Source organism: Plecotus auritus, assembly GCF_963455305.1.
Source record: "Plecotus auritus genome assembly, chromosome: 8".
Classification (NCBI taxonomy): domain Eukaryota; kingdom Metazoa; phylum Chordata; class Mammalia; order Chiroptera; family Vespertilionidae; genus Plecotus; species Plecotus auritus.
This window is the reverse complement of record NC_137782.1, coordinates 66,918,753-66,942,389: the sequence shown is the minus strand read 5'-3', so window position 1 is coordinate 66,942,389 and position 23,637 is coordinate 66,918,753. Positions and strand designations below refer to the sequence as shown.

At 44.1% G+C, this 23,637-nt stretch overlaps 3 protein-coding genes across 6 annotated transcripts in view; all 3 read left to right on the top strand.

Annotated features, from left to right (window-relative positions):
* The window catches only part of SNRPB (small nuclear ribonucleoprotein polypeptides B and B1), a 37,898-nt gene that overhangs the window by 4,391 nt on the left and 9,870 nt on the right, over positions 1-23,637 (top strand). The window contains exons 2-4 of one of the 3 annotated variants that reach the window (XM_080683318.1): positions 1,947-2,210; positions 2,388-2,446; positions 7,826-7,952. The gene's annotated coding sequence lies outside the window, so the exon portion shown is untranslated. Of the gene's footprint in view, positions 1-1,946; positions 2,211-2,387; positions 2,447-7,824; positions 7,953-23,637 lie in introns of those variants that run through there. The other 2 variants (XM_080683319.1, XM_080683321.1) reach the window with 2 other exon arrangements.
* ZNF343 (zinc finger protein 343) lies at positions 1,947-23,266 on the top strand. 2 transcript variants are annotated; one of them, XM_080683315.1, is made up of 4 exons: positions 1,947-2,210; positions 2,388-2,446; positions 7,826-7,952; positions 19,352-23,266. In XM_080683315.1, exons 1-4 carry the CDS (start codon positions 2,177-2,179, stop codon positions 19,381-19,383), a joined length of 252 nt encoding a protein of 83 aa, XP_080539441.1. In that variant the 5' UTR covers positions 1,947-2,176; the 3' UTR covers positions 19,384-23,266. The 2 variants fall into 2 exon arrangements, with proteins under 2 accessions (XP_080539441.1, XP_080539440.1); XM_080683314.1 differs by lacking the exon at positions 19,352-23,266 and adding an exon at positions 11,199-13,945 and having other exon boundaries at positions 2,073-2,210.
* On the top strand, positions 20,410-21,543 carry LOC308255608 (histone deacetylase 8; the record flags this gene model as incomplete). Its single annotated transcript, XM_080683316.1, has 1 exon — positions 20,410-21,543. The coding sequence occupies one exon, from the start codon at positions 20,410-20,412 to the stop codon at positions 21,541-21,543; it is 1,134 nt and encodes a 377-aa protein (XP_080539442.1).

Genomic DNA, 23,637 nt, shown 5'->3' with positions numbered 1-23,637 from the left:
CTGTGAGGTGGAAAGGATAGAAGTGTCTACCTCTTGGCTGTGTTGTGAAGATTCATAGTACTCTGCGCTTAGTACAATACCTGTTTTATAAATACTAACTATAAATGCTAGCATTAATGGGAGGAAAAGGGCTATATTTATCAGCTTAGGCTAAGTTGTTCTCCAGTAACACATGACTCCCAAATCTCAGTGACCCACAATCTAACCTTAAACCTAGTCTGATCCCTCATCCTTTGTAGGTTGGCGCAGCACCATGGCCTTTTATAGTAGAAGGAAGGCCACTTCTTGGGAATGTGCTGCTCTCAGAACATGAGAGATGGTTGAATCATGCAATGCTCAGAGGTGGCATGTCACCTTCTCTCACATTTCATTGTCTAAGGCAAGACCTGATGTCACAGGCAGGAAGTACAGTCCTTTAAGAGAGAAGCAAATAATTGGGAACAATGATCAAATCTACCACAAAGGATTGTTTTATTCTAATCACTAGGAGTAGCAAAACCCCGGAGACGCGTTTCTTCTTAGAGGAAGCTTGAATTCTAGTAAGGAGAGTCATAGAAATAGAAAAATTGTAAGATGGTGTGATTAAGGTGGGATGCCCAGATTGGACAGAAGAGTGAGTGACCATCTCTACCTGTGTTGTTAGGGGATGAATCAAAAGGGCTTCTTAGAGCAGTGGTTCTCAACCTTTCTAATGCTGCGACCCTTTAATACAGTTCCTCATGTTGTGGTGACCCCCAACCATAAAATTATTTTCGTTGCTACTTCATAACTGTAATTTTGCTACTGTTGTGAATCGTAATGTAAATATCTGTGTTTTCCAATGGTCTTAGGCGACCCTGCTAGCAGTTCTCAACCTGTGGGTCGCGACTGTAGAGCCTAAGACCATCGGAAAACACAGATATTTACGATTCATTAACATGAGGAACTGTATTAAAGGGTCGCGGCATTAGAAAGGTTGAGAACCACTGTCTTCGAGGAACCCTAGCTAGTCTCAGAAGGGAGCTTGGCAACACCAGAACTTCGGTCACTTGGACTGAGATTCTGGGCAGGGTGTCTGAGTTGCATCTGAAGGTGGTATAGCTCCTAACATCACCTGCCCCCTTTGGGACCACGTGGGTGGAGGACTTCAGATTGTGCCCATCAGGAGACATCCATGCACATCACTGATAAGGCCTTGTGGCATACATGGGCAGAAAAGAAAGGTGTGTGTGTGTGGGAGGGTATCTTTACAGAGTCACTGTGAGATTTGGAGCTCTTACCTAATGTAAGAAGGATTCAGTTTAGACACCGCCCCCTCCCCCCCCCCCCCTCGCCCCGCGTCCCCCTCAGAGTACTGGGACGTAGGGGATGGAATACATTCAGAACAGCCAGGAGCCAAGTTCTAAATGCCCCAGTTGGTCTGGAAGGAGACATTCCACAGGCATTATGCTATGTCTTCTCTCTGACTCAGGCTCCAAGTGGCAGAGATTGTATATAACACATGGAGCTTGAATCTGAGGTGTGGGGACGGGAGGGAAATTGTAAATTTTGTCACATAAGGGAGAGTGGCAGGGAACAGACTTGAGAGCTGGAAAGAAATGAGGTAAAAAAAATCCAAGGAGCCCGGCCAGTGTGGCTCTGTGGTTGAGCATCGACGTGTGAACCAGAAGGTCACAGTTCTGATTCCTGGTCGGGGCACATGCCTGGGCTCAGTCCCCATTGGGGAGCGTGCAGGAGGCAGCCAATCAATGATTCTCTCTCATCATTGATGTTTCTATCTCTCTGAAATATATAAAAATATATTTGGGGGGAAAAAATCCAAGGAACCCTCACCTCCCCGCCCCGGTGGACTGAGACTCCATATTTGTTGGGGAGGATGTGAGAGGACAGGATCCCCGTGAGGAGGCATGGGCTTAGGGCCTCCGTTAAAGATCCTGGCAACATCAAGTTTCTTCTCCATCCCACAGGTCCTGGCTTCATGGAAACAAGATGGGCTTTTATAAGTAAGGTTCAGAGAAGTCACTTCAGGCAGCAGAAATCGGTCTTGCGATGAAATGGCTTCTACCTGGATTTCTGGTAGAATTGCAAGGCAAACACGGGGCTGACTCTGGGGCCCTGACATTGCCTGACCCTCTGCCTGGGGAGGGCAGGACAGGGAAGAGGTTTTGCTTTGGAGAGCAGGGAAGCTACGAAGACTATGAAGAAATTGACTCAGAATCATAAGGCAAAAGGTGAGAGTTGTTGAGAGTGTGGAGATGAAGAGGGAGAGTAAGGCTCCAGGTTTAGCTGAGCTCTAGTGGCCTCAGCTGAGTAAAGGGACTGCTTCCTCCATCACAAGGCTTAGAAGAGCTACTCCCGTGAGCATCATGGGAGATCTGCTTTCTCACAGCTTCTTTTTCTTCCCCGAGGTTTGCCTTCTAATGATACTGACTCGCTCCAGAAAACAGAGGGAAAGCCTGAAATACTGGTGAGTTTGGATTACTGTTTTTTTTTTTATAAAATGCTGGCTTGTTTTTCAGAGCATAGGCATATTGTGTATTCTCTTTATTGGGAAGGGAACAGGCAATCAACAAGTCACTTTATAATGATTCCTGTTTATTTCCCTTTATTTTATTGTCAAGATTAATAGTTAGAGTCCAGGAAACTTTAAAGCATAAGAGACATATTTTAAAAAATTGTTTTAAATTCTTACCTGAGGATATGTTTTTCATTTATTTATTTATTTTTTTTTTGTTTGAGAATGGGAGGGAGGGAGAGAGAGAGAGAGAGAGAGAGAGAGAGAGAGAGAGACAGAGACAGACTGATGTGAGAGAGAAACATCGATTGGTTGCCTCCTGTACATATCCCGACTGGGGACTGAACCTGTAACCTAGGTGTGTGCCCTGACCGGGAATGGAATCTGCCACCTTTTGGTGTTGTCGACACAGCAACCAACTGAGCTACTGGCCAGGACAGCGTAAGAGATCTTTTTGAAAAACTGAGATTATTAAAAATTATAAATGTACTATTAAATTTCACTTTACATCCACACTACTTAACGATAATATCTCTTGCACTGGACATCTTTTACTAATGAAATTTTGAACATATATAGAAGTAGAGAGCATAGTAATAATAGGGCCTCAGGTGCCATCACATAGCTTCAATAGTCATCCACAATGGCCAGTTTTGTTTAATTTCTACCTTTCTCATGTCTCTCACTGGATTACTTTTGACAAATTTCAGACATTTCATAACAATGTCTCTATAATTTTTAAAAATAGTGGTAAGAGGGTAGTAGTGGTGGTGATTCTATTTATTCCAGAAAGAGGAACTATGGCTTAAAGGGGTTTGTGATTTGTGCATGGCCATACCATCAGTTGATGGTAGAGCCAGGATTTGAACTTGGTTTTCTCTGACTCTCAAGCTCTGCAGCTTCCAGTGTGTTGTATTTTGGACTCTTTCTGCGACATAAATCCTCATTTAATAATATGGGAGCATATTTTCCAGCCCTAGGAAATGGGCCTGGATTATTTGATGAATGACTCATATAGAATGCTCTCTGTAGTTAACAGTGCTTCACCCCTACTCCACCTTTCCTTCCATCTTCTTTCCTTTACCAGAAATTTGATGTATTCTTTCATGTGAATGGTGTGTGTGTGATTCTACAAGCCAAATTAATAGGTTTATAAGTAGACTGTCCTTATCTTCAAGGAACATTCCAGTTCTTTGGGAAAATAATGTATAAAAAAAAGAAATTATGACAATAATTAGTAATCTATACTAATAAAAGGGTAATATGCTAATTAGACCTGATGTCTTCTGGACGTCCTTCTGGACAAAGCCACGGTGGTGGGGCCAAGGCAGAGGTGGTTAGGGGTGATCAGGTTGGCAGGGGAGAGCAGTTAGGGGGATCAGGCCGGCAGGGGAGAGCGGTTAGGGGGATCAGGCTGGCAGGGGAGCAGCTGAGGGCATCAGGCAGGCAGAGTGGTTAGGGGCGATCAGGCAGGCAGGCAGGTGAGTGGTTAGGAGCCATTGGTCCCAGATTGGAGAGGATGCAGGCCAGGCTGAGGGACCGCTTCTCCGCGCTCCCCCCCATGCATGAATTTTGTGCACTGGGGCCTCTAGTTTTTACAATAATAGTTGAGATGGTTACATAACTGCCAGCCTAAAGCTTTCAAACCAATGTGCAGCTGCTCACGGTTTATTGACAATCAGGCTCACAGGACATGTGAGCACTTTTGGAATGCTGGAGTGAGGAGCTCCACAGACACTTTCCCCAGTGAAACAACATAGATCAGCCTTGGGCAAACTACGGCCCGCGGGCCGGATCCGGCTGTTCTATCCGGTTCTCTTGCTCTCCCCTCTGCTCCTTTACTTTGAATTTATATTAGTTCACACAAACACTCCATCCATGCTTTTGTTCCGGCCCTCCGGTCCAGTTTAAGAACCCATTGTGGCCCTCGAGTCAAAAAGTTTGTCCACCCCTGACATAGATGATTTAAAAAACTCCACCATTAAACCCAACCATTTGAAGTCTCTGGAAATTGTCCTAAGGACGTATAGCAAGTGGAGAAATACTTAATTAAAAAAAATCTGTGTTTTAGCCCTGGCCGGGTAGCTCATTTAGTTAGCTCATCTTCCCAATATGCCAAGGTTTCCAGTTCGATCCCCAATGAATGCATAAATAAGTGGAATAACTAATCGATGTTTCTCAAATCAATAAATTTTTTTTAAAAGAGAAAATTTAAGTCTCAGTGAAAACAGCAAGTCTATGGCATTTGTCCCACAATCTGCTTTGTCTGCCCACCCTTTAGCTCACCATAATGGGATCTCTACTCCAAGTGGGTACAGCCAAGACAATGGGGCTCTTTCTCCTTCCAGTTCCCAGTCTAGGACTGTACTTTTTCCCTGGGGAGATAGGCCACCAGCAATTCTCATTCCCTCCAGATCAGTGTTGCAGGCAAGGTGGCCGAGAGGTCTGGGGTTTTCTTTCTCCACCAGCTCCTGTTGGTAGGATAGAAGCTCTGTCCCAGGCATCAGAGATCAAGAATCAGTAAGAACCCTCTTGCCTTCTCCCCTTCCTCAGAGGGCAGAGATTCTTTGCCAGGAGAGGCAAGCTGAGAAGAAAGGAGCTTCCACCCCCACAGCATCCCATCCCCCAGGGTACCACTCTTAGAGTAGGAATGTCACTCTGAGAGAAGTGGCTGCCAATTCTGCTCCCAGCTCTAAGCACTGGTGCAGAGATCCTGCCCAGGGGGAGCGGCAGGTTGGAAGAACAAAGGACAGTGTAGCACTCCTTAACAGCACTGGCTTTATTTGGAACAGAGCAAAAGGATATTGAAACCTAAGAGTGCTCTTGAGAACAATGGAGATTTTTGTGGTGAGCAATTAAGAGGCAGCTTCAAGATCCATGATATCAACAAGCAAAATGGCAAATCAGCTAAAAGTTTAATGGAGAGAACCAGGGAAAGAGAGAGGTGAGAAGAACCCTGCTGGAGCCTCAAATACTGGCCTTAAAACTACCTCTGTAGCCCAGTTGGCATGGCTCAGTGGTTGAGCGTGGACCTATGAACCAGGAGGTCATGGTTCAATTCCCGGTCTGGGCACCTGCCCGGGTTGTAGGCTTGATCCCCAATGGGGGACGTGCAGGAGGCAGCCAATCAGTGATTCTCTCTGATCATTGATCTTGCTCTCTCTCTCTCCCTTCATCTCTGAAATCAATAAAAATATATTAAAAAAACACACACAAATACCCCTGTAAAAGGGACAGGGCCTGACTTTAATTGGGTCATACAGTGGAGTCATTTATTCCCTAAGACATTGTTGAAAACAGTAATCAGCTAGCTATTGGTGGAGGCTAGCTGGGTGCGATACCAATATAGGCAGGCTGGAGAGAGACACAAGAGAATCCTGCTAAAGACTATCATTTCTGGAGGGGGAGGATCAGGGTGTGCATGTCCAAGGCTTCATCTGCTGAGAAGCCACAGTTTAAGGGATAATAGCCTTTCTTGAACTAGTCCACACCAGTCAGAAAACATGAACAAGTGACCATAGCAGCCACCTGGGGAGGGAGCAGGGTTGGTATCCAGAGTTGCTACAGTATTTTACTAAAATGGCCAGTATTCAACAAAAAATTAAATAGGTAGGGAGAGAGGCATGGAGAGAAAGAATACATTCATATGAGAATGAGAGAAAGTTTAAATAAATTTTCCTGATACGTAAAATGAAAACAACTTTTCAGTTCTGTGTTAAATTATAATCTCACTTGGATTGTAAATTTATTCTCCTCTTACTGGTTATGAGTTGTTTGTTGGGCCCAGAGTTCCTTTTAAAGATGTTTTTAATTGAATTTTTTAGAGAGAGGAAGGGAGAGGGAGAGAGAGAAAAAAAATTCATGTGAGAGTGAAACATTGATGGGATCAGCTACTTCCTGCATGCTCCCTAGATGGAGCCTGTAACCCGGGCATGTGCCCTGACTGGGAATGGAACTGGCAACCTTTTGGTGCACTGCACAACGCCCAACCAACTGAGCCTCTTGGGCTGGGCACAAAGCTTCTTTTAAATGGGAGTTTTCCAGCCCATCCTGAACTCTTCCATCTCAGAATTCTTCCATAATGAATCCTCAGGGTCACTTTTCTGAGCTCTGCTTCATGTTTCAAATTGATTCACAAATCATTTCTCCAAAGAAATCGTAAGTGTCCAAGGACCAGGAATGTGTTGTATACCTCAGTTATGCTACCCTCAGATTTTTAAAAATATATATTTTTACTAGAGGCCTGGTGCATGAAATTTGTGCACGGGGCGGGGGGAGGGTGTATGTGTCCCTCAGCCCAGCCTGCACCCTCTCCAATCTGGGACATCCCTCTCACAACCCAGGACTGATGGCTCCCAACCACTTGCCTGCCTGCCTGCCTGATTGCCCCTAACCGCTTCTGCCTGCTAGCCTGATCACCCCTAACCACTCCCCTGCCAGCCTGATTGACACCTAACTGCGCCCCTGCTGGCCTGATTGCCCCAATTGCCCTCCCTTACCAGCCTGCTCACCCCTAACTGCCCGCCCTTGCCAGCCTGGTCGCCCCTAATTGCCCTCCCCTGCCGGCCTGGTACCCCCAACTACCCTCCGCTGCAGGCCTGGTACCCCCCAACTGTCCTCCCCTGCAGGCCTGGTCCCCCCCAGCTGCCCTCCCCTGCAGGCCTGGTCACCCCTCACTGCCCTCCCCTGCAGGCCTGGTCACCCCTAACTGCCCTCCCCTGCCGGCCTGATCTCCCCTAACTGCTCTCCCCTGCTGGCCTGGTCGCCCCCAGTTGCCCTCCTTTGCCGGCTTGATCACCCCTAACTGCCCTCCCCTGCAGGCCTGGTCCCACCAAACTGCCCTCCCCTGCAGGCCATCTTGTGGCAGCCATCTTTGACCACATGGGGGCGGCCATCTTGTGTGTTGGAGTGATGGTCAATTTGCATATTGCCCTTTTATTAGATAGGATTGATTTCAGAGAGGAAAGGAGAGAGAGAGAGATAGAAACATCAATAATGAGAGAGGATCATTGATCAGCTACCTCCTGCATGTGCTACACTGGTGATTGAGCCCACAACCGGGGCATATGCCCTGACTGGGAATCGAATGAACTGTGACCTCCTGGTTCATAGGTCAATGCTCAAGCACTGAACCACGCCAGCCGGGTACTATCCTCAGATTTTAACACACAGCCATAGTAATGGCTAGAAGAATTTGATATGGAGAACTGAATCCTGAAAAGAATTAGACCAACTCTTACATATCAAGACTCTCCAGGGCCACTAGATAGACTCCTCACACTGGGAAAATTGACGGTGACGTGCTATTCATTAATTGTTGCTTGTTTATAGGTACCAGTTACATTCAGGGATGTGGCTGTGGTCTTCACACAGGCAGAATGGAAGCTCCTGAGTTCTAAGCAGAGGATCCTGTACAAAGAAGTGATGCTGGAGAATTACAGGAATCTACTTTCATTGGGTGAGGCTATGTTCTTTCCTTCATTAATTCAGGAGAGATTTATGGACCACCTATCATGTGCCAGAAAAAATTCTAGACACTTAGAATACATTAGTAAATGAAATAGTAACCCCTGCCCATGGGGGCTTTTTCTAGTGTATGGAGACAGACAACAAATAGCTTCATATACAGGGATGTTATGTTAGAAAGGGATAAGTACTACCTAGTAAAAAATAATAAAATGAAGCAGGATAAAGGAGTATTGAGTGTGACAGAGTGGCTGGCTAAATTTTGAAATTAGTTATTTGAAATCAGCGAGGAGGGAACATTTGACTAAAGGCATAAAGTGGTGAGGGAGTTAGAACTCTGGCTCTAGGGCAAAAGCATTTCAGATGGAGACTTACTTGGTGCTAAGACCTTAAGGAAGGTATGTGCCTGTGGGTAGAAGGAATTGAGACTGGAAGCACAGTTAGCAAGGGGGAAAGAAATGCCTTCTGCGACAGAAGTTGAAATTAAATGTCAGACTTTGAATGGCTTTTGAGTTTCATAAGTCAGATTATTTCTTTTATTTAAAAACATACATTTATTCTTTAAGTCTAGGTTGATAAATACTTTTGATTGCAAAGTTACTCTGATTCAGGGGTTGGCCACTTTTTCTACAAAGGGCCAGATGGTAACTATTTTAGGTTTTGTGGGTGATATGATCTCTAACCACTCTCAACTCTGCCCTTGTAGTGCTAAAGTAGCCACAGGTGGTGTGTAAATGAGTATGACTGTGTTCCAATAAGACTTTATTTGTGGACATTGAATTTTGAATTCCATATAATTTTTATATATCATAAACTATTACTCTTTTGACTTATTTTCAACTCTTTAAAAATTTAAAAACCATTCTTAGCTTTAGACTGTACAAAATCAGAGGGCAGTATGGTGGTTTTAGGCTGTAGTTCCCTCCCCCCCCACCTTTGTTCTAGATCAGCGCTATGTAGTAGAAATATTATGCGAGCCACATGGATAATTTTAGATTTCCTAGTAACCACCTTTAGAAAAGTAGACATAAATGGGTAAAATTAGTAATCTTAATCTGATATATCAAAATATTATTTCAACATGTAATCAGTATAAAAATTATTTTACTTTTTTGTACTAAGTGTTCAAAATCTGGTGTGTACTTTATGCTTAGAGTACATTTCAGTTCAGACTAGCCACAGTTCAAGTGCTCGGTAAACATGCATGGCTAGTGGCTATCATATTGGATAATGCAGTTCTGGATATTTCCATATTTCTAGATAAAGCATCTAGAGAGTCACATTTTTGGAAACACAAACTAGTTTCAGGCAGGAGTTTCTTCAGGAGTTTCCTCAAATGGCCTGGCTTTTTCCATGATACCAGTTAATCAGATTTTATTTGTTCCATTTTCATCTGCTTTGATATGCTTTAGTCTGGTTCTATCTAGTTTGTGCTCTCTTTAAGTTGGATTCATCCATTTCAGTCTGGTTTTGTGTGTTTTGATTTGGCCTTAGCTATTCAACCTAACTAGATTTTATTTTGATTTTTATTTTCCTCTGATCATATTATTCTCTTTCTCTATGTTAATACATTGGATGGGTTCAATGTTAAAATGACCTGATTCAAATTAGGCTCGATATGGAAAAACTGGATTTTCTGAAATTGTTTCCTTTGTCTTGCTCGACACCACAGTATTCTGCAGTTCCCTAGCCTCTTATACCTCTCTTTGTGGTTTTCTCTCTTTCTTTTCTTTGGATTAGTGTCACATGCTCTTTTTTTTTTTTTTTTTTTTGTCGTCTGTATTCAAACTCTTAAACAATTTGTGAACTTTAACGATTTTTCTCATCACATATTATGATGAACCCATTTTCTCTGTCACTATCTCACCTGTGCTTTTCTGTTTGATTACAAGAATATAAGTTTATTCTCAAACTTATCAAAAATTAAGGTCATACTCTTTTCCCTCCTAACCTCATCTCTTGTTCTCTAATTCTTCACATATTCATGTTCCAATGTCTCTTCTTCAAGGGTACTGTTAGAAATAAGTGAAATTTTCCCTGAAATAATCTTTAAAGCTTTCATAGGTGAGATATTTCAGTTAGTATAGGTTAGGTATTGCTGTGATAACAACACAGAACTTTAGCAAATGTTCATTTCTTATAATACCTCTTATGTACAGTTCAGGTAGGGGTTCTGTATTCCAAGCAAAAGAACCAGTCTTTGTCTGGGTCATGGAATTCTTAAAAGGAGAAAAATGGAATGAAGAAACCACATTGTGGCTCTTAAAATGTGTTTGAGCCCATCCTGGGTGGTTCAGTGGTTGAGTGTTGACCTATGAACCAAGAGGTCCCCAGTTTGATTCCTGGTTGGGGCACATGCCTGGGTTGCTGGCTCAATCCTCAGTAGGGGGCGTGCAGGAGGCGCCAATCAAACATCTCTCATCATTGACGTTTCTCTCTCTTGCTCCCTCTTCCTTCCTCTCTGAAATCAATAAAAACATTAAAAAAATATATTTGAAAGTAGCACTAACTTTTCACCAATCTCCCATTGGCCTAAGCAAATCCCATAGCCAGTGTGATGTCATTGTAATGGGATTAGTTTGGGCACAAGGTGCCAAAATCCTGAAATCATGGGTCATGCATTTCTTGTCCACTGCAGAATCCACAATACTTAGTAGAGAACCAAGCACTTAAAATTTCTAGTAAGTATTTGTTTGTGGGTTGACAACCTGAAATTCAGATTTATTTCATATGCAATCTCTTTAACCCCTGTTTCATGTACATACTCCTATGTTTGGAAGCCCTCCAGATCAAGTAACTTTTTTATGTTTATTAGTCTTTTTGTTTCCTGGAATAAGAAAAGTCATGAAGGAGATTTTCATATCGGTCATAGAGTCTGTTACCTCCAAGTACAACAGAATTGTGAACAGTATATCAGTGTGAGTGTCGATGGCTTAGATGATTTACTAGAAAGAAATGGCTGACACTATTGAAGCTGTTTACAAAGCAGAATGCTTACCTGAAAGGCTCCTACTCTGAGTGACATGTAGAGGATGTTTCTGGTGTGGTTTTACTGGATTGTCATAGAAAATGGAATGTATAGAAATGGAATATAAAGGAATTTTTGATGGAAAATGAACTTTGTTGTACATTTATTATCAATAGTAGGTGTGGCAGGAAGATACTCTGTCCTAAGACAAGGCGGAACAGTCAGCTGCCCACTTAGGGCTTCTCTAACTGAACACTCTTTCTCCGGCAGAATCAAAGCCAGAAACAGACTCCTATTCCTCTTGCCTTCTGGCCTTCTCCCATCAGCCACTCCTCAGCCAACATGTGCTTCCGATCTTCTTGGACTTACGTGACTTCCATCCAGGGGATTCTGGCCCAGGGCATCAGGAGCAGAAGTTTTCTTCTCAGAGCTGCTGGAGTGAAAACACAAAAGGTCAAGAGAGAGAAGGTGGCTTCAGATCCTTGTTTGTGAGGTCTGAGGAGAGAGAAACCTCAGGCGCTGTTCCCAGCCCACCCCGAAGACAATCAGCAAGTCCTAGAGAAGGCAACACAGTGGTAGAAATAGAGCCCAAGTCAGCCCAGAGGCTACGCCCTGTGCAAACAGGCAGAGGAGCGAAGGAGTTAGGAACCCTGAGATCCGGAGTAGTCGGCTGTAACGAGCTTGAACTAGACTGTAGTCTGAAATCAAACTTAGCTATAAACCAGGTGACCCTCTCAGAGGAGAAGCCCTATGTTTGCAGGGAGTGTGGGCGAGGCTTTAACAATAAGTCAAACCTCAACAGACACCATCGGACACACTCAATGGAGAAGCCTTATGTGTGTGGTGAGTGTGGCCGAGGCTTTAGCCTGATGGCAATCCTTGTTCATCACCAGAGGACACACTCAGGAGAGAAGCCGTATGTGTGCAAGGAGTGTGGGCGAGGCTTTAGCAAGAAGTCCAATCTGAACAGACACGCAGAAACACATTCAGAAGAGAAGCCTTATTCATGCAGGGAATGTGGGCAGAGCTTTAGAAATAATTCAGTCCTCATTAGACATCAGTGGACTCACTCTGGGGAGAAGCCCTATGTGTGCCCGGAGTGTGGACGGGGATTTGCTTATAAGTCCACCCTCAGAAAACACCAGAGGACTCATTCAGGAGAGAAGCCCTATATTTGTCAGGAGTGTGGGCATGGCTTCAGCGAGAAGTCATCTTTCATCAGACACCAGAGGACACACTCAGGGGAGAAACCCTTTGTGTGCCTGGAGTGTGGACGAGGATTTGGTGATAAGTCAACCCTCAGAAAACACCAGAGGACACACTCGGGAGAGAAGCCTTACATGTGCAGTGAATGTGGCCGAAGCTTTACCCAGAAGTCATTCCTCCTTATTCACCAGGGGACACACTCGGGAGAGAAGCATGTGTGCAGGGAGTGTGGGCGAAGCTTTAGCTACAAGTCAAATCTCATCAGACACCAGAAGACACACTCAGACGTGAAGCCATATATATGTAGGGAGTGTGGACGAGGCTTTTTCTATAAGTCGGACCTCATCATACATGAAAGGACACACTCCGGGGAGAAGCCTTATGTGTGCAGTGAGTGTGGCCGAAGCTTTAGCCAGAAGTCATTCCTCGTTATTCACCAGGGGACACACTCGGGGAAGAAGCATGTTTGCAGTGACTGTGGGCGAAGCTTTATCTACAGGTCAAATCTCATTACACACCAGAGGAAACACTTGGGGAAAAGCATGTTTCCAGGGATCATGGACAAGACTCAGCCATCAGTCGAATCTCATCTGACACCAGAGAGACACCTGGGGTCTGTGTGTGGAGTGAGTGTACCTTCAGAGATATGTTGACTCTCATCAGGCACCGAGGACACATTCAGCAGAGAAGCCTAAGTGTGGGTAACTCTAGCCACACTTAAGTGGGAGGTGTTGTGTGTGCAGGGACTGTGGATGAGGTGGTAGCCGAGGCTTTAGCCTGATGGCAATCCTTGTTCATTAGAGTATACCCTGTTCATTAATTTTAATCTGGACATTATTTTGGAGAATAGCAATAAGTCAATGTTTATCGAATATCCAATGGCAGGCAGGCACAAGATGGCACACTCGGAGAGTGTGTTTGTAGGGATTGTGGGCCAAACTCTTGTGATCAGCCAGCCTTCTCATGCCATAGAGAGATCCTTATGTGGGGATACTGTGGAACTCTGCCCAGATAACCTTATCAGGACCAACACCCCTGCAGCTCCTGATAACTGCTGCTGATGCTGCAGAGACGAATGCTTTTCTAGGACCTGCTCTCAGCCACAGGGAACTGCACCTTCCTAAGGGCTGGCTCCTGGCCAATGATTGATTGCTGTGGGGAGACAAAACCTGAACCCTGGACTCAAGAGATGCCCATCAGATCTCAGTTGTGAACACATTGCAGGCCTGCTTCTTCCTCTGCCCAGTCCAGCCCTCATTCACTAATAAGCCACTGTTCCATCTCATTGTCTCTGCAGGGACTCCACTCTAAGACATTTTAAGTGTACAAGGAGCGTGGACATGGTTGTGGCCATAGTCACCCCTCACAAACCTCAGCGTTTGCATAGAAACTGTGTGTGGGCAGAATGGGCATGGATTTAGGAAAAGTGCATCTCAGGATACATCAGAGAATAGCTATATTGTGGGAAGCTTTACTAGTATATAGGCAGGGAGGAAGCCTGTAAGATGCTTTAGCAATCAGTCATATTAGTTATCAGAGGTCACTCAGAGAGAAGATCTGTGTGGGCAGGGTTTGTGGGTGAAGCCTTATCCGGATGCTCCTCCTCAACAGACTAAGAGGACATTCTTGGCACCACAAACCACTACCTCACTCACCTTTGAAGGGGTTTCACAAGTCTTGACACCACCCCCCCCCCCCCCCCGCCACATTCTCTGTATGAGAGTGAAGATGGCACTAGCCACTAAATAGACATGGTTTTCCCCCACTTTTTGTAATCAGATGGAATAAAAAAGTAAAAGGTTTTATTTAAGTAACCTAAGAATGATAACTTGTTTTGTTTTCGTACACCAGTTCCTTCCCATGTTTTGTCCTTTTGTTATAGTAAAATATAAGCTCAAGCTGCACACCTTAGTCTCTCATCCAAGTGGAAAGGAATTCACATTCACAACCTGGATTTCCTGCATGACTTCAACCCTTGAGAAAAAATAAGTCCAAATAAATCTGAGGGTATCTGAGCCTTTGCATGGGGAGGATGATCGGGGTTCTGGAGACATGCCAGCCGAGGGGAGAACTTCCCAGGTCTCCAAGGCCTGGATTGCCTCTTCTAACTGATCACTCCCTTTGGCTTTTGTAAAGGCTCCCTTCCCTGAATTTTTTTCCTTCTAATCTCTACTCAGGTCTCTGCTGAATCCTTCTCATCGCCATCAAACCATCACTGGTCCTTAATGGTCTGTTCACATCCTGCATTTTCAGGGATTCTGTAAGCACACTCCCTATGCAGCCTTCCATAGTCTAAGCTCAAGTCCTTTAACCATGCCCTGTTCTCCAGTCATGAATGAATGCTTTGGGCCTCTTAGCTACTCATAGGTCTAAAAACCCCTAAATACACCTTCAAGGCCATGTCCCCACAGCCCTCCAAGAGTCCTGCTAAAGACATCCCACATCATCCTTCTACTAACTGGTCCAAGACAGACTAGTCATACACCAGCCATTGTTTTTCAGCCCAAGGACCTGGCCCTTAGGCCACACCCTTTCCTGGTCCCCCTCCCTCAGAGCCCAAATTGCTCATTTTGACAACTCTAGACTCCCTGGCTCTGATTTCTATGTCCTGGGCCAATGACTGTTCACTGCAGAGGGAGGGTCTGCCTAGACTCCAGCAAATTTGCTTGCTTAGTTGGAGTTTACCAGGTCACAAATTGGACATCCGGCTTTGAAAATCAAAAGCACAGAGTGGTTTTAACACCCCATGAAAGGAGGGGGCAGTAAAAGAGTCTGAAGGAGTCCTGGGTCAGCTCTGGTGAGGGGGTGTCAGCATCGGAGTGTTCCCCTAGTGTTCCTTTCCCAGACCTACCCCTATAACATCAACACTTTGCTTCTGGTCAGAACTAGAAGCCACAGAGGGAAGAATGTATATGGCTATGTAATCTCTAGGGTTTGAAGAGTGATGTGATGAGCCCTTTGCATTCCCAATAAGCCCAAGGCCCCTCCCTTCATGTCCTGCTATTGGGAGAGAAAAATGCAAACAAGAAAACCATCACCTTCCTTTTAAAAAAAAGAGTATACCCTGTTCATTAATTTTATTTTATTTTTTTAATATATTTTATTGATTTTTTTACAGAGAGGAAGGGAGAGGGATAGAGAGTTAGAAACATCGATGAGAGAGAAACATCGATCAGCTGCCTCCTGCACACCTCCTACTGGGAATGTGCCCGCAACCAAGGTACATGCCCTTGACCGGAATCGAACCCGGGACCCTTCAGTCCGCAGGCCGACGCTCTATCCACTGAGCCAAACCGGTTTCGGCACCTGTTCATTAATTTTAATCTGGACATCATTTTGGAGAATAGCCAGGCACTCAGCTGACTTTTAATTAAAGAAAATTACTTGGGATAGGTTGGAACCTGACATTCTAGGACCCTAAAAAAAGGAAACAAGATTCCTAGAGTTCCATCCACCAGTGTTCTGAAGAGGATATAAGCACCCCTGCTCCAGCTGAGGAGGGGAAAATCTCACAAAGGCAGGTTGCCCTGGGACAGGCTTCGCCCTCGTCTGCTGCTGATGTAGACAGACCACAGGGCGGGTCTCAGCTTACCCTGCTCACCGCCTTGAAGGAGGAGTTGGTTCTGCAGAATCTTCACTGCTGCTGGCCATCAGTTCCCCTTTTCCCGACCCCTCGCTTCCTTTGGGAACTAGGTTATTTTTTTGTCAGGAAGAGAGCTTAATGTGAATTTTAACACTATTTACAATAGTTTTTGTCTGAATTGCCTCTTTGCAGTGTCTGATCCAATAATCTAGAGTGAAAGCAGGCCTGTACCTTTCCCTGAGCCTAGTAGGCTGCCGTTAACAGAGGCTTATTTGTCTTTTTTTAAAAAATGTATATATTTTTTTTATTTCAGAGAGGAAGAGAGAGAAACATCAACGATGAGAATCACTGATCAGCTGCCTTCTGCACGCCCCCTACTGGGGATCGAGCTTGCAACCCAGGCATGTGCCCTTCATCAGAATCGAACCTGGAACCCTTCAGTCTGTAGGCCGATGCTCTATCCACTGAGCCAAACCGGCTACGGCAAAGCTTACTTGTTTTTTGAGAGAGGGGCCCAAGCTGTGAAAATCTTAGTGTAAATAAATTTGGCAGTATTGGAGGTGTGCCTGATTAATAAAATTGTGAAAACACTTCAGATCAGGTTTTCTGCCGAACAGGGGTGAGAATCTGGAAGAGATGATATAGGGAAACAGAAAAATTTAGAGAAAGAGAAGGCACGATGGACTTGAGACTAGGATAAATTTGGGAAGTCAGAAGTGTTGGCATTGCCCAGACAAAATTTACAGGACAACTATGGCGATGGTAATGTGGACTAAAAGAGAAGACAGGCATCGTAGGGTTTGTTTTGAAAGTCCTTGGTGTTGCAGCTTTCCAACGTGAGAAATATTTGCAAAAGATAAAAGTTCTCATCACTCCCGGAATCCAAGCAGAAAGCCAACATCATCTTATCTGTGCTTATCATAAGAATAGTTCCTTTTCTAGAGGGTAGGTTGAACTGGCTATCCTCTTTCCCCATCTAAGTCTTGCATTTTGCTGACCTATGCGGTAGAATATGTTTGTGTATGTGTGTGTGGAATGGTGCCACTTATTAATATGTTGTCTCAGCTCTAAATTCACCTCTTGTAGCCTGATCTGTGAAAATGGATCTGGGCCCTAACCGGTTTGGCTCAGTGGATGGGACGTCGGCCTGCAGACTGAAGGGTCCCAGGTTCGATTCTGGTCAAGGTCATGTACATTGGTTGCGGGCACATCCCCAGTAGGAGGTGTGCAGGAGGCAGCTGATCGATGTTTCTCTCTCATCAATGTTTCTAACTCTCTATCCCTCTCCCTTCCTCTCTGTAAAAAATCAATAAAAAATATTAAAAAAAAAAAAAGAAAATGGATCTGGGCCCTTGAAGTCCTTTTCCTTTGTCAGCTGGCATGAGGTTTATTAGTAGTGGGCTCTGGAGCAACATAGGAAGGAAGGAGCTTCTTTCCTGGCTCAGTTCACCAGGCTCCGGGGAGTACCCTTTCCCCCCACTTCTCGACCAGACCAGCGCAGTTTCTTCATGCTAAATGCCTGCAGGACCCAGCTTTCTCCACTGATTGGGCATGCTTTGTTTTCTTCAGCTCTCCACTCAGGCAGTGATGGTTTAGCCAGGAGCCCAAACAGCTCAGGTCACTGCTCCTGCACCTTCTCTTCATCTCCATGGGCATACAGTCTAGGGCTGGACTGGCTTTCTGGCAAGCAGATCACCACCTGACTTTCACTCATGCTGAGGCCCAGAACTTCCCTCCCTGGTTACTACTCCCCAGACCCTCTCTTCAGCTCTTATGTGCATGTACACCAGGGTCCTGGCAGTTACCTTTAGCTGCCCCAGCTCAAGCTGTGTACAGAAGTACCCTATGTTCTTGCAGCTTTCCAGTCTCCATTTCTGGCAGCGCCTATAGCAGTGTTCTGACTGTCTTTGCTCACCTGCCCATCAGCCTCGGCTCGCTTGTGCCTCATAGGTTTGTTTGATGTAGCCCTTCAGATGCACACACTGTGTGGTCCAGGTTTTGTATCAACATCAACATCTTGGTTCTCTGTCCACATCCAGCTCCCTCTGTGTACCTGCCTACCACTTTTGGCTGGCCTGCATTCCAGAGGGTGATTCCTGCTTGCCAGCTCTGACGTGTGCAACCCCCAACCCCTACCCCAACTTCTCTACCATCAGTGGGCTCCAGCGAGGGCTGATCCCCAGTCTTGGGGAGGGAACTCTCCTTCCCTGTTTATCCTTTCTTAGAACTCTACCTCAGCTGAGTTTTTCTTTCAATATTTATAGTTACTCTCCTATCATTGTATAATATATACTTTAAAAATCTTTACCCAGTAAGCCCTAGCTGGTTTGGTTCAGTGGACACGGCATCAGTCTGCGGACTGAAAGGTCCCAGGTTCGATTCCGGCCAAGGACACATGCCCGGGTTGTAGGCTTGATCCCCACTGTGGGGAGCGCAGGAGGCGGCCGATCAGTGTTTCTCATCATTGATGTTTCTATTTCTCTCTCCCTCTCCCTTACTCTCTGAAATCAATTAAAAAAATTAAAAAAAAATCTTTACCCGAGAATATGTTTTACTAATCTTAGAGAGAGGGGAAGAAAGAGCAAGAGAGAGAGAGACATCAGTGTATGAGAGAAATATTGGTTGCCTCCCCACGCGCCCCAACCAGAGATTGAACATGCAAACTAGGTATGTGCCCTGACCAGGAATCTAACTGGCAACCTTTCAGTGCATGGGACGACAGTCCAACCAATTGAGCAATACTGCCCAGTGCTGTATAATAATTCTTTATGTTAAATTTCCTACTTAAATTACCATGTGGTTTATGTCTCTTCATTTTACCCAAACTAATACAGGTGTGAATTGTGTATGTAGTTTTTATATGAGCGCAAAGACATGAACTTTTGATGGCATTTATTCAAAGAAACAATGCTAGTCAAAGTTACTACTAATACTAGCTGGGGCTCTGGACCTGAACCCAAACACAAAATCTAATGGTCTAGACCTGGGGATAGCACATTATAGCCTGAAGACTGACTCTAGTCTGTATTTGTGAGGCTTACGAACTAAGAATGGTTTTTACATTTTAAATGGTTGAAAATAATCAAAAGAAGAATAATATTTTGTGGCACATATCCATGTCCATAAATAGTTTTACTGTAACACAGCCACACATTTGTTTTGTGTTGTTTGTAGCTGCTTTCATGCTAAGATGGTTGAGTTGAGTAATTGAATCAGACACCATAATGGCCCATAAACTCTAAAATACTATCTGACCCTCAACAGAAAAAGTTTGCTGACCTGCAATTTTCAATCATTGTGCCACAAGAATTTCTAAAACATGCAATACCTGACTATTTAGTCAGGGGCACTGACCTCTTTTCCTTTAGATTGTCAATAAGAAAATGACAACTGCTAATAGAACAATAGCCATCCAGTGTGAATGAATAAAAAATATACCTATTTTTTGTCAGATCGGTAAAAAATACATTTTTTAGTTTGCTGAAGAATTTTAGTTTATGTGTGCCATGAGATGAAAAAGGTTGAAAATTGCTGATCTAGACTGAAGCTTGGGAACACTTTACCAAAGGCCAAATGAATAGCCTATTTAACCCCATGCTCTGGAATTCATGACCTCTTTTTTTCTTATTTGTAGATATCGACAAGCTGATTCTAAAATTTATGTGAAATTACAAGGGATCTGGAATGCCAAAACAATCTTGTGAAAGAAAAACAAATTAGGTGGACTCACATTTTTTTATTTCAAGACTTACTATAAAGCAATGGTACTGACATAAGGATAGACATACATATCAATGGAATAGAATTGAAAAGTCAGAAATAAAACCATGTGTCTATGGTCAACTGATTTTCCACAAGGGTGCCAAGACCATTCAGTGGGCAAAGAATAGTTTTTTCAACAAATGGTGCTGTGGCAACTGAATATTTACCTGCAAAAGAATAAAGTTTAACCCTTATCTTATGCCAGACATAAAAATTAATTAAAAATATATCAAAGATCCAAATGTAAGAAACTAAAACTATAAAAGTCTTAGAAGAAAGCATAGGACCAAATTTTTATGATCTTGGACTTGGCAACGATTCTTAGATACGCCACCAAGAGCATGAGCAAAAAACAAAACAACAAAAAAGATAATAGATAAATGGGACTTTATCAAAATTAAAAACTAAGGTGAAAAGACAATCCATAGAGTTAGAGAAAATGTCTATAAATCATATATCTGATATGGGACTTGTATCTAGAATACATAAAGAATTCTTACAACTCAATAAGAAAAGACAATCCAAGGATGATATACAAATGGGCAGTAAGTACATGAAAAGATGCTCAACATCATTAGTCATCAGGGAAATGCAAATCAAATCCACAATGAGATAGATACCAGTCCACACACCTTACGATGGTCAATCCAAGTCACATAGTAACAAGTGTTGATGTGGAGAAATCAGAACCCTCATATACTACTGGTGGGAGTATAAAACAGTGCAGCCACTTTGGAAAATAGTCTGGCAGGGCTTTTATATCTGCCCACCTCCCATTTTTGAACTGTCGTCACTAAATGAGTGCCCATGCATTTCTTGAATTGGATGGAGATGGAGGACAGTGACTTTTGATCAGGGAGCACCGCTACAGCAGATCAGGAACCGGAGCCTGGGCTGAGTTCACAAAAAGGATCTGGACAGTGGCTTCAGATGGAGGAGCCAGAGGAACCTGTGGACAGTGGGCAGTCACTGCCCCCGGTTTACATCTACAGTCCCGAGTATGTCAGCATGTGCGATTCCCTGGCCAAAGTCCCCAAACGGGCCAGTATGGTACATTCTTTGATTGAAGCATATGCACTGCATAAGCAAATGAGAATAGTCAAGCCCAAAGTGGCCTCCATGGAGGAGATGGCCACCTTCCACACCGATGCCTATCTGCAGCATCTCCAGATGGTCAGCCAAGAAGGAGATGACGATCATCCGGACTCTACGGAATATGGCCTAGGTTATGACTGTCCAGCTACCGAAGGGATATTTGACTATGCAGCAGCTGTGGGAGGAGCTACAATCACAGCTGCCCAATGCCTGATTGATGGAATGTGCAAAGTAGCCATTAACTGGTCCGGAGGGTGGCATCACGCAAAGAAAGATGAAGCATCTGGATTTTGTTATCTCAATGATGTTGTCCTGGGAATATTACGATTGCGACGGAAATTTGACCGTATTCTCTATGTGGATTTGGATCTGCACCATGGAGATGGTGTAGAAGATGCCTTCAGTTTCACCTCCAAAGTCATGACGGTGTCCCTGCACAAATTCTCCCCGGGATTTTTCCCAGGTACAGGTGATGTGTCTGATGTTGGCCTAGGGAAGGGACGGTACTACAGTGTGAATGTGCCCATTCAAGATGGCATACAGGATGAGAGGTATTACCACATCTGTGAAAGTGTACTAAAGGAGGTATACATGGCCTTTAATCCCAAAGCGGTGGTCTTACAGCTGGGAGCTGATACAATAGCTGGGGATCCTATGTGCTCCTTTAACATGACTCCAGTGGGAATTGGCAGGTGTCTTAAGTACATCCTTCAGTGGCAATTGGCAACGCTCATTTTGGGAGGAGGAGGCTATAACCTTGCCAACACAGCTCGATGCTGGACATACTTGACTGGGGTCATCCTAGGGAAAACACTATCCTCTGAGATCCCAGATCATGAATTTTTTACAGCATATGGTCCTGATTATGTGCTGGAAATTACGCCAAGCTGCCGGCCAGACCGCAATGAGCCCCACCGAGTCCAGCAAATCCTCAACCACATCAAAGGGAATCTGAAGCATGTGGTCTAGTGGACAAAAAGGGATCAGGTTTCCAGAGCTGAAGAGCAGTGCCTATAATGAAGGCAGCATGTTTTTGCGAGCAGTGTGTGGAATTTGTGACTTCAGGGGAAATTTGGAAGAAATTAATTCTTGAAAATTTCCAAGGGGCACCAAGTGTCTGCTGGCCTCCTGGGGTGAGGCAGGGAGGCACCCCAGAGGCTCAACTAGGCCTAGAGGAAGAGTGCGGTTTCCAACATTAAAAGTGTTTATTTTTGAAACAAACATAAATACCATTTTTAATCTTTGAAAATTATTTTTAAGCAAGTTGGGGAGGGGGGTATTTTTATTTTCTTAAAGGAGACAGATCAGAAGCTGGGAGAAACCATGGATGTGTAGTGGGTTAGCGGGGAGCTGAGAGGTAGGGTTTGGGCTTCAGGACCATCCAGGTGATGCCTTGGTGAAGGGAAATGATAGTAGATTGGGAGGTGGGAAGAAGTCCACCTCTGTTTTTAGGATTATTGATCTATTTTTTAAAAATATTTTTTTATTGATATTTAGAGAGGAAGAGAGAGAGAGGAACATCCATGAGAGAGAAGCATCAGTTGGCTGCCTCCTGCACGCCTCATACTGGGGATCTAGCCCAAAACCTGGGCATGTGTCCTGACTGGGAATTAAATCAGCGACTTCTTGGTGCATGGGATGATGCTCAACCAACTGAGCCACACCAGCCAGGCGAGCTGTTTTGTTTTTTTTTAAAACCTAAAAAGGAAAGAAAAGAAAAGAGTATGGTAGTTCCTCAAACAATTAAACAGAGTTACCATATGACCCAACAGTTCTACTCCTAGGTATATGCACAAGAGAAATGAAAGCATGAGTCAACATGAAAATTTGCACACAAATGTTTAAATGCAGAATTATTCATAATAGCCAAAGGGCAGAAACTGCTGAATGTCTGTCAACTAATGAATGGGTAAACAATGTTATATCCATACAATGAAATATTATTCAGCCATAAAAAAGAAATGAAGTACTGATATGTGCCATAACATGGATGAACTTTGAAAACATGATGCTAAGTGAAAGAAGGCAGTCACCAAAGACCACATATCATATGAGTTCCTTTGTAAGGAATGTCTGGAATGTCCTTCATTCAGGTCTTTGTTCACATGCACGCCTCAGAGAGGTTTTCCCAGAGCATCTAACCAAAGTTACAACCCATCACTCTCAACCCCCCTACCCTACTTTATTTTTCATATCACCCTGATGTTACTCTTTATACCTATCCATGTGGTTTACTGTCTGTCTGTCTCACTAGAACATAAAAGTCCTTCAAGGAAGGGACTTTGTATCTCACTAACAGTGAGATGTTAGTAAGTACGAAATAAATAATTTAAAATGCAGGCATGAGTGATATGTTAGGAGGCAGGGTAACTTGGAAGCAGCTGAGGAACCAGATGGTACTATATTCCTGGTCTTGCCACCTTGAGCAAGATAATCTCTCTCTCTGAGCCTCCATCTCTTGTCCTCCACATGTTGACAAAAATGGGACAGAACATACATTTTAGGGTGTGAGAATTAAATTACAAAGGCCTTGTTGGTGTGACTCAGTTGTTTGAACATCGACCCATACACTGAACGATTGCTGGATCGATTCCTAGTCAGGGCACATACCCAGGTTTCAGGTTCAATCCCTGTTTGCATACAGGAGGCAACCGATCAATGGATGTTTCTCACATTGATGTTTCTCCCTCTCAAAAAAAAAAAAAAATCAATAAAAACATTAAAATTACAAAACCCTGAGGTAGAAACTTTTCTTGCTGGGTTTTGAGGAACAACAAGGAGACTAGTATGGCTGGAGGATGATGAATGAGGGGAATGTTGAAGGAGATGAGGTTGGAGAGGGATGCAGGGCTGGATTTTATTCTGCGTGTGCTGGGAAGTTATTGGGAAGTGGAGAGCAGGGCAATGACATCATCTAATATAATCCCACTACATGATAGAAGGATCCCTCTGGCTGCTGTGAGAGCAAGAGAGGAAGCAAAGAGACTAGTTAGCGATTCAGTGATCCAAGGCAAAGATGATGGTGGCTAGGACTAGCATGGTAGTAGTGGGGCAGGCGACAGT

Excerpts from the sequence above, each read along its gene's own strand:
- ZNF343 (XM_080683314.1), top strand. The coding sequence starts at position 2,177 with ATGAAGAAATTGACTCAGAATCATAAGGCAAAAG. Across the intron at positions 2,211-2,387 it reads TCAGAATCATAAGGCAAAAG|GTTTGCCTTCTAATGATACT; the intron begins GTGAGAGTTGTT and ends TTCTTCCCCGAG. Across the intron at positions 2,447-7,825 it reads AGGGAAAGCCTGAAATACTG|GTACCAGTTACATTCAGGGA; the intron begins GTGAGTTTGGAT and ends GCTTGTTTATAG.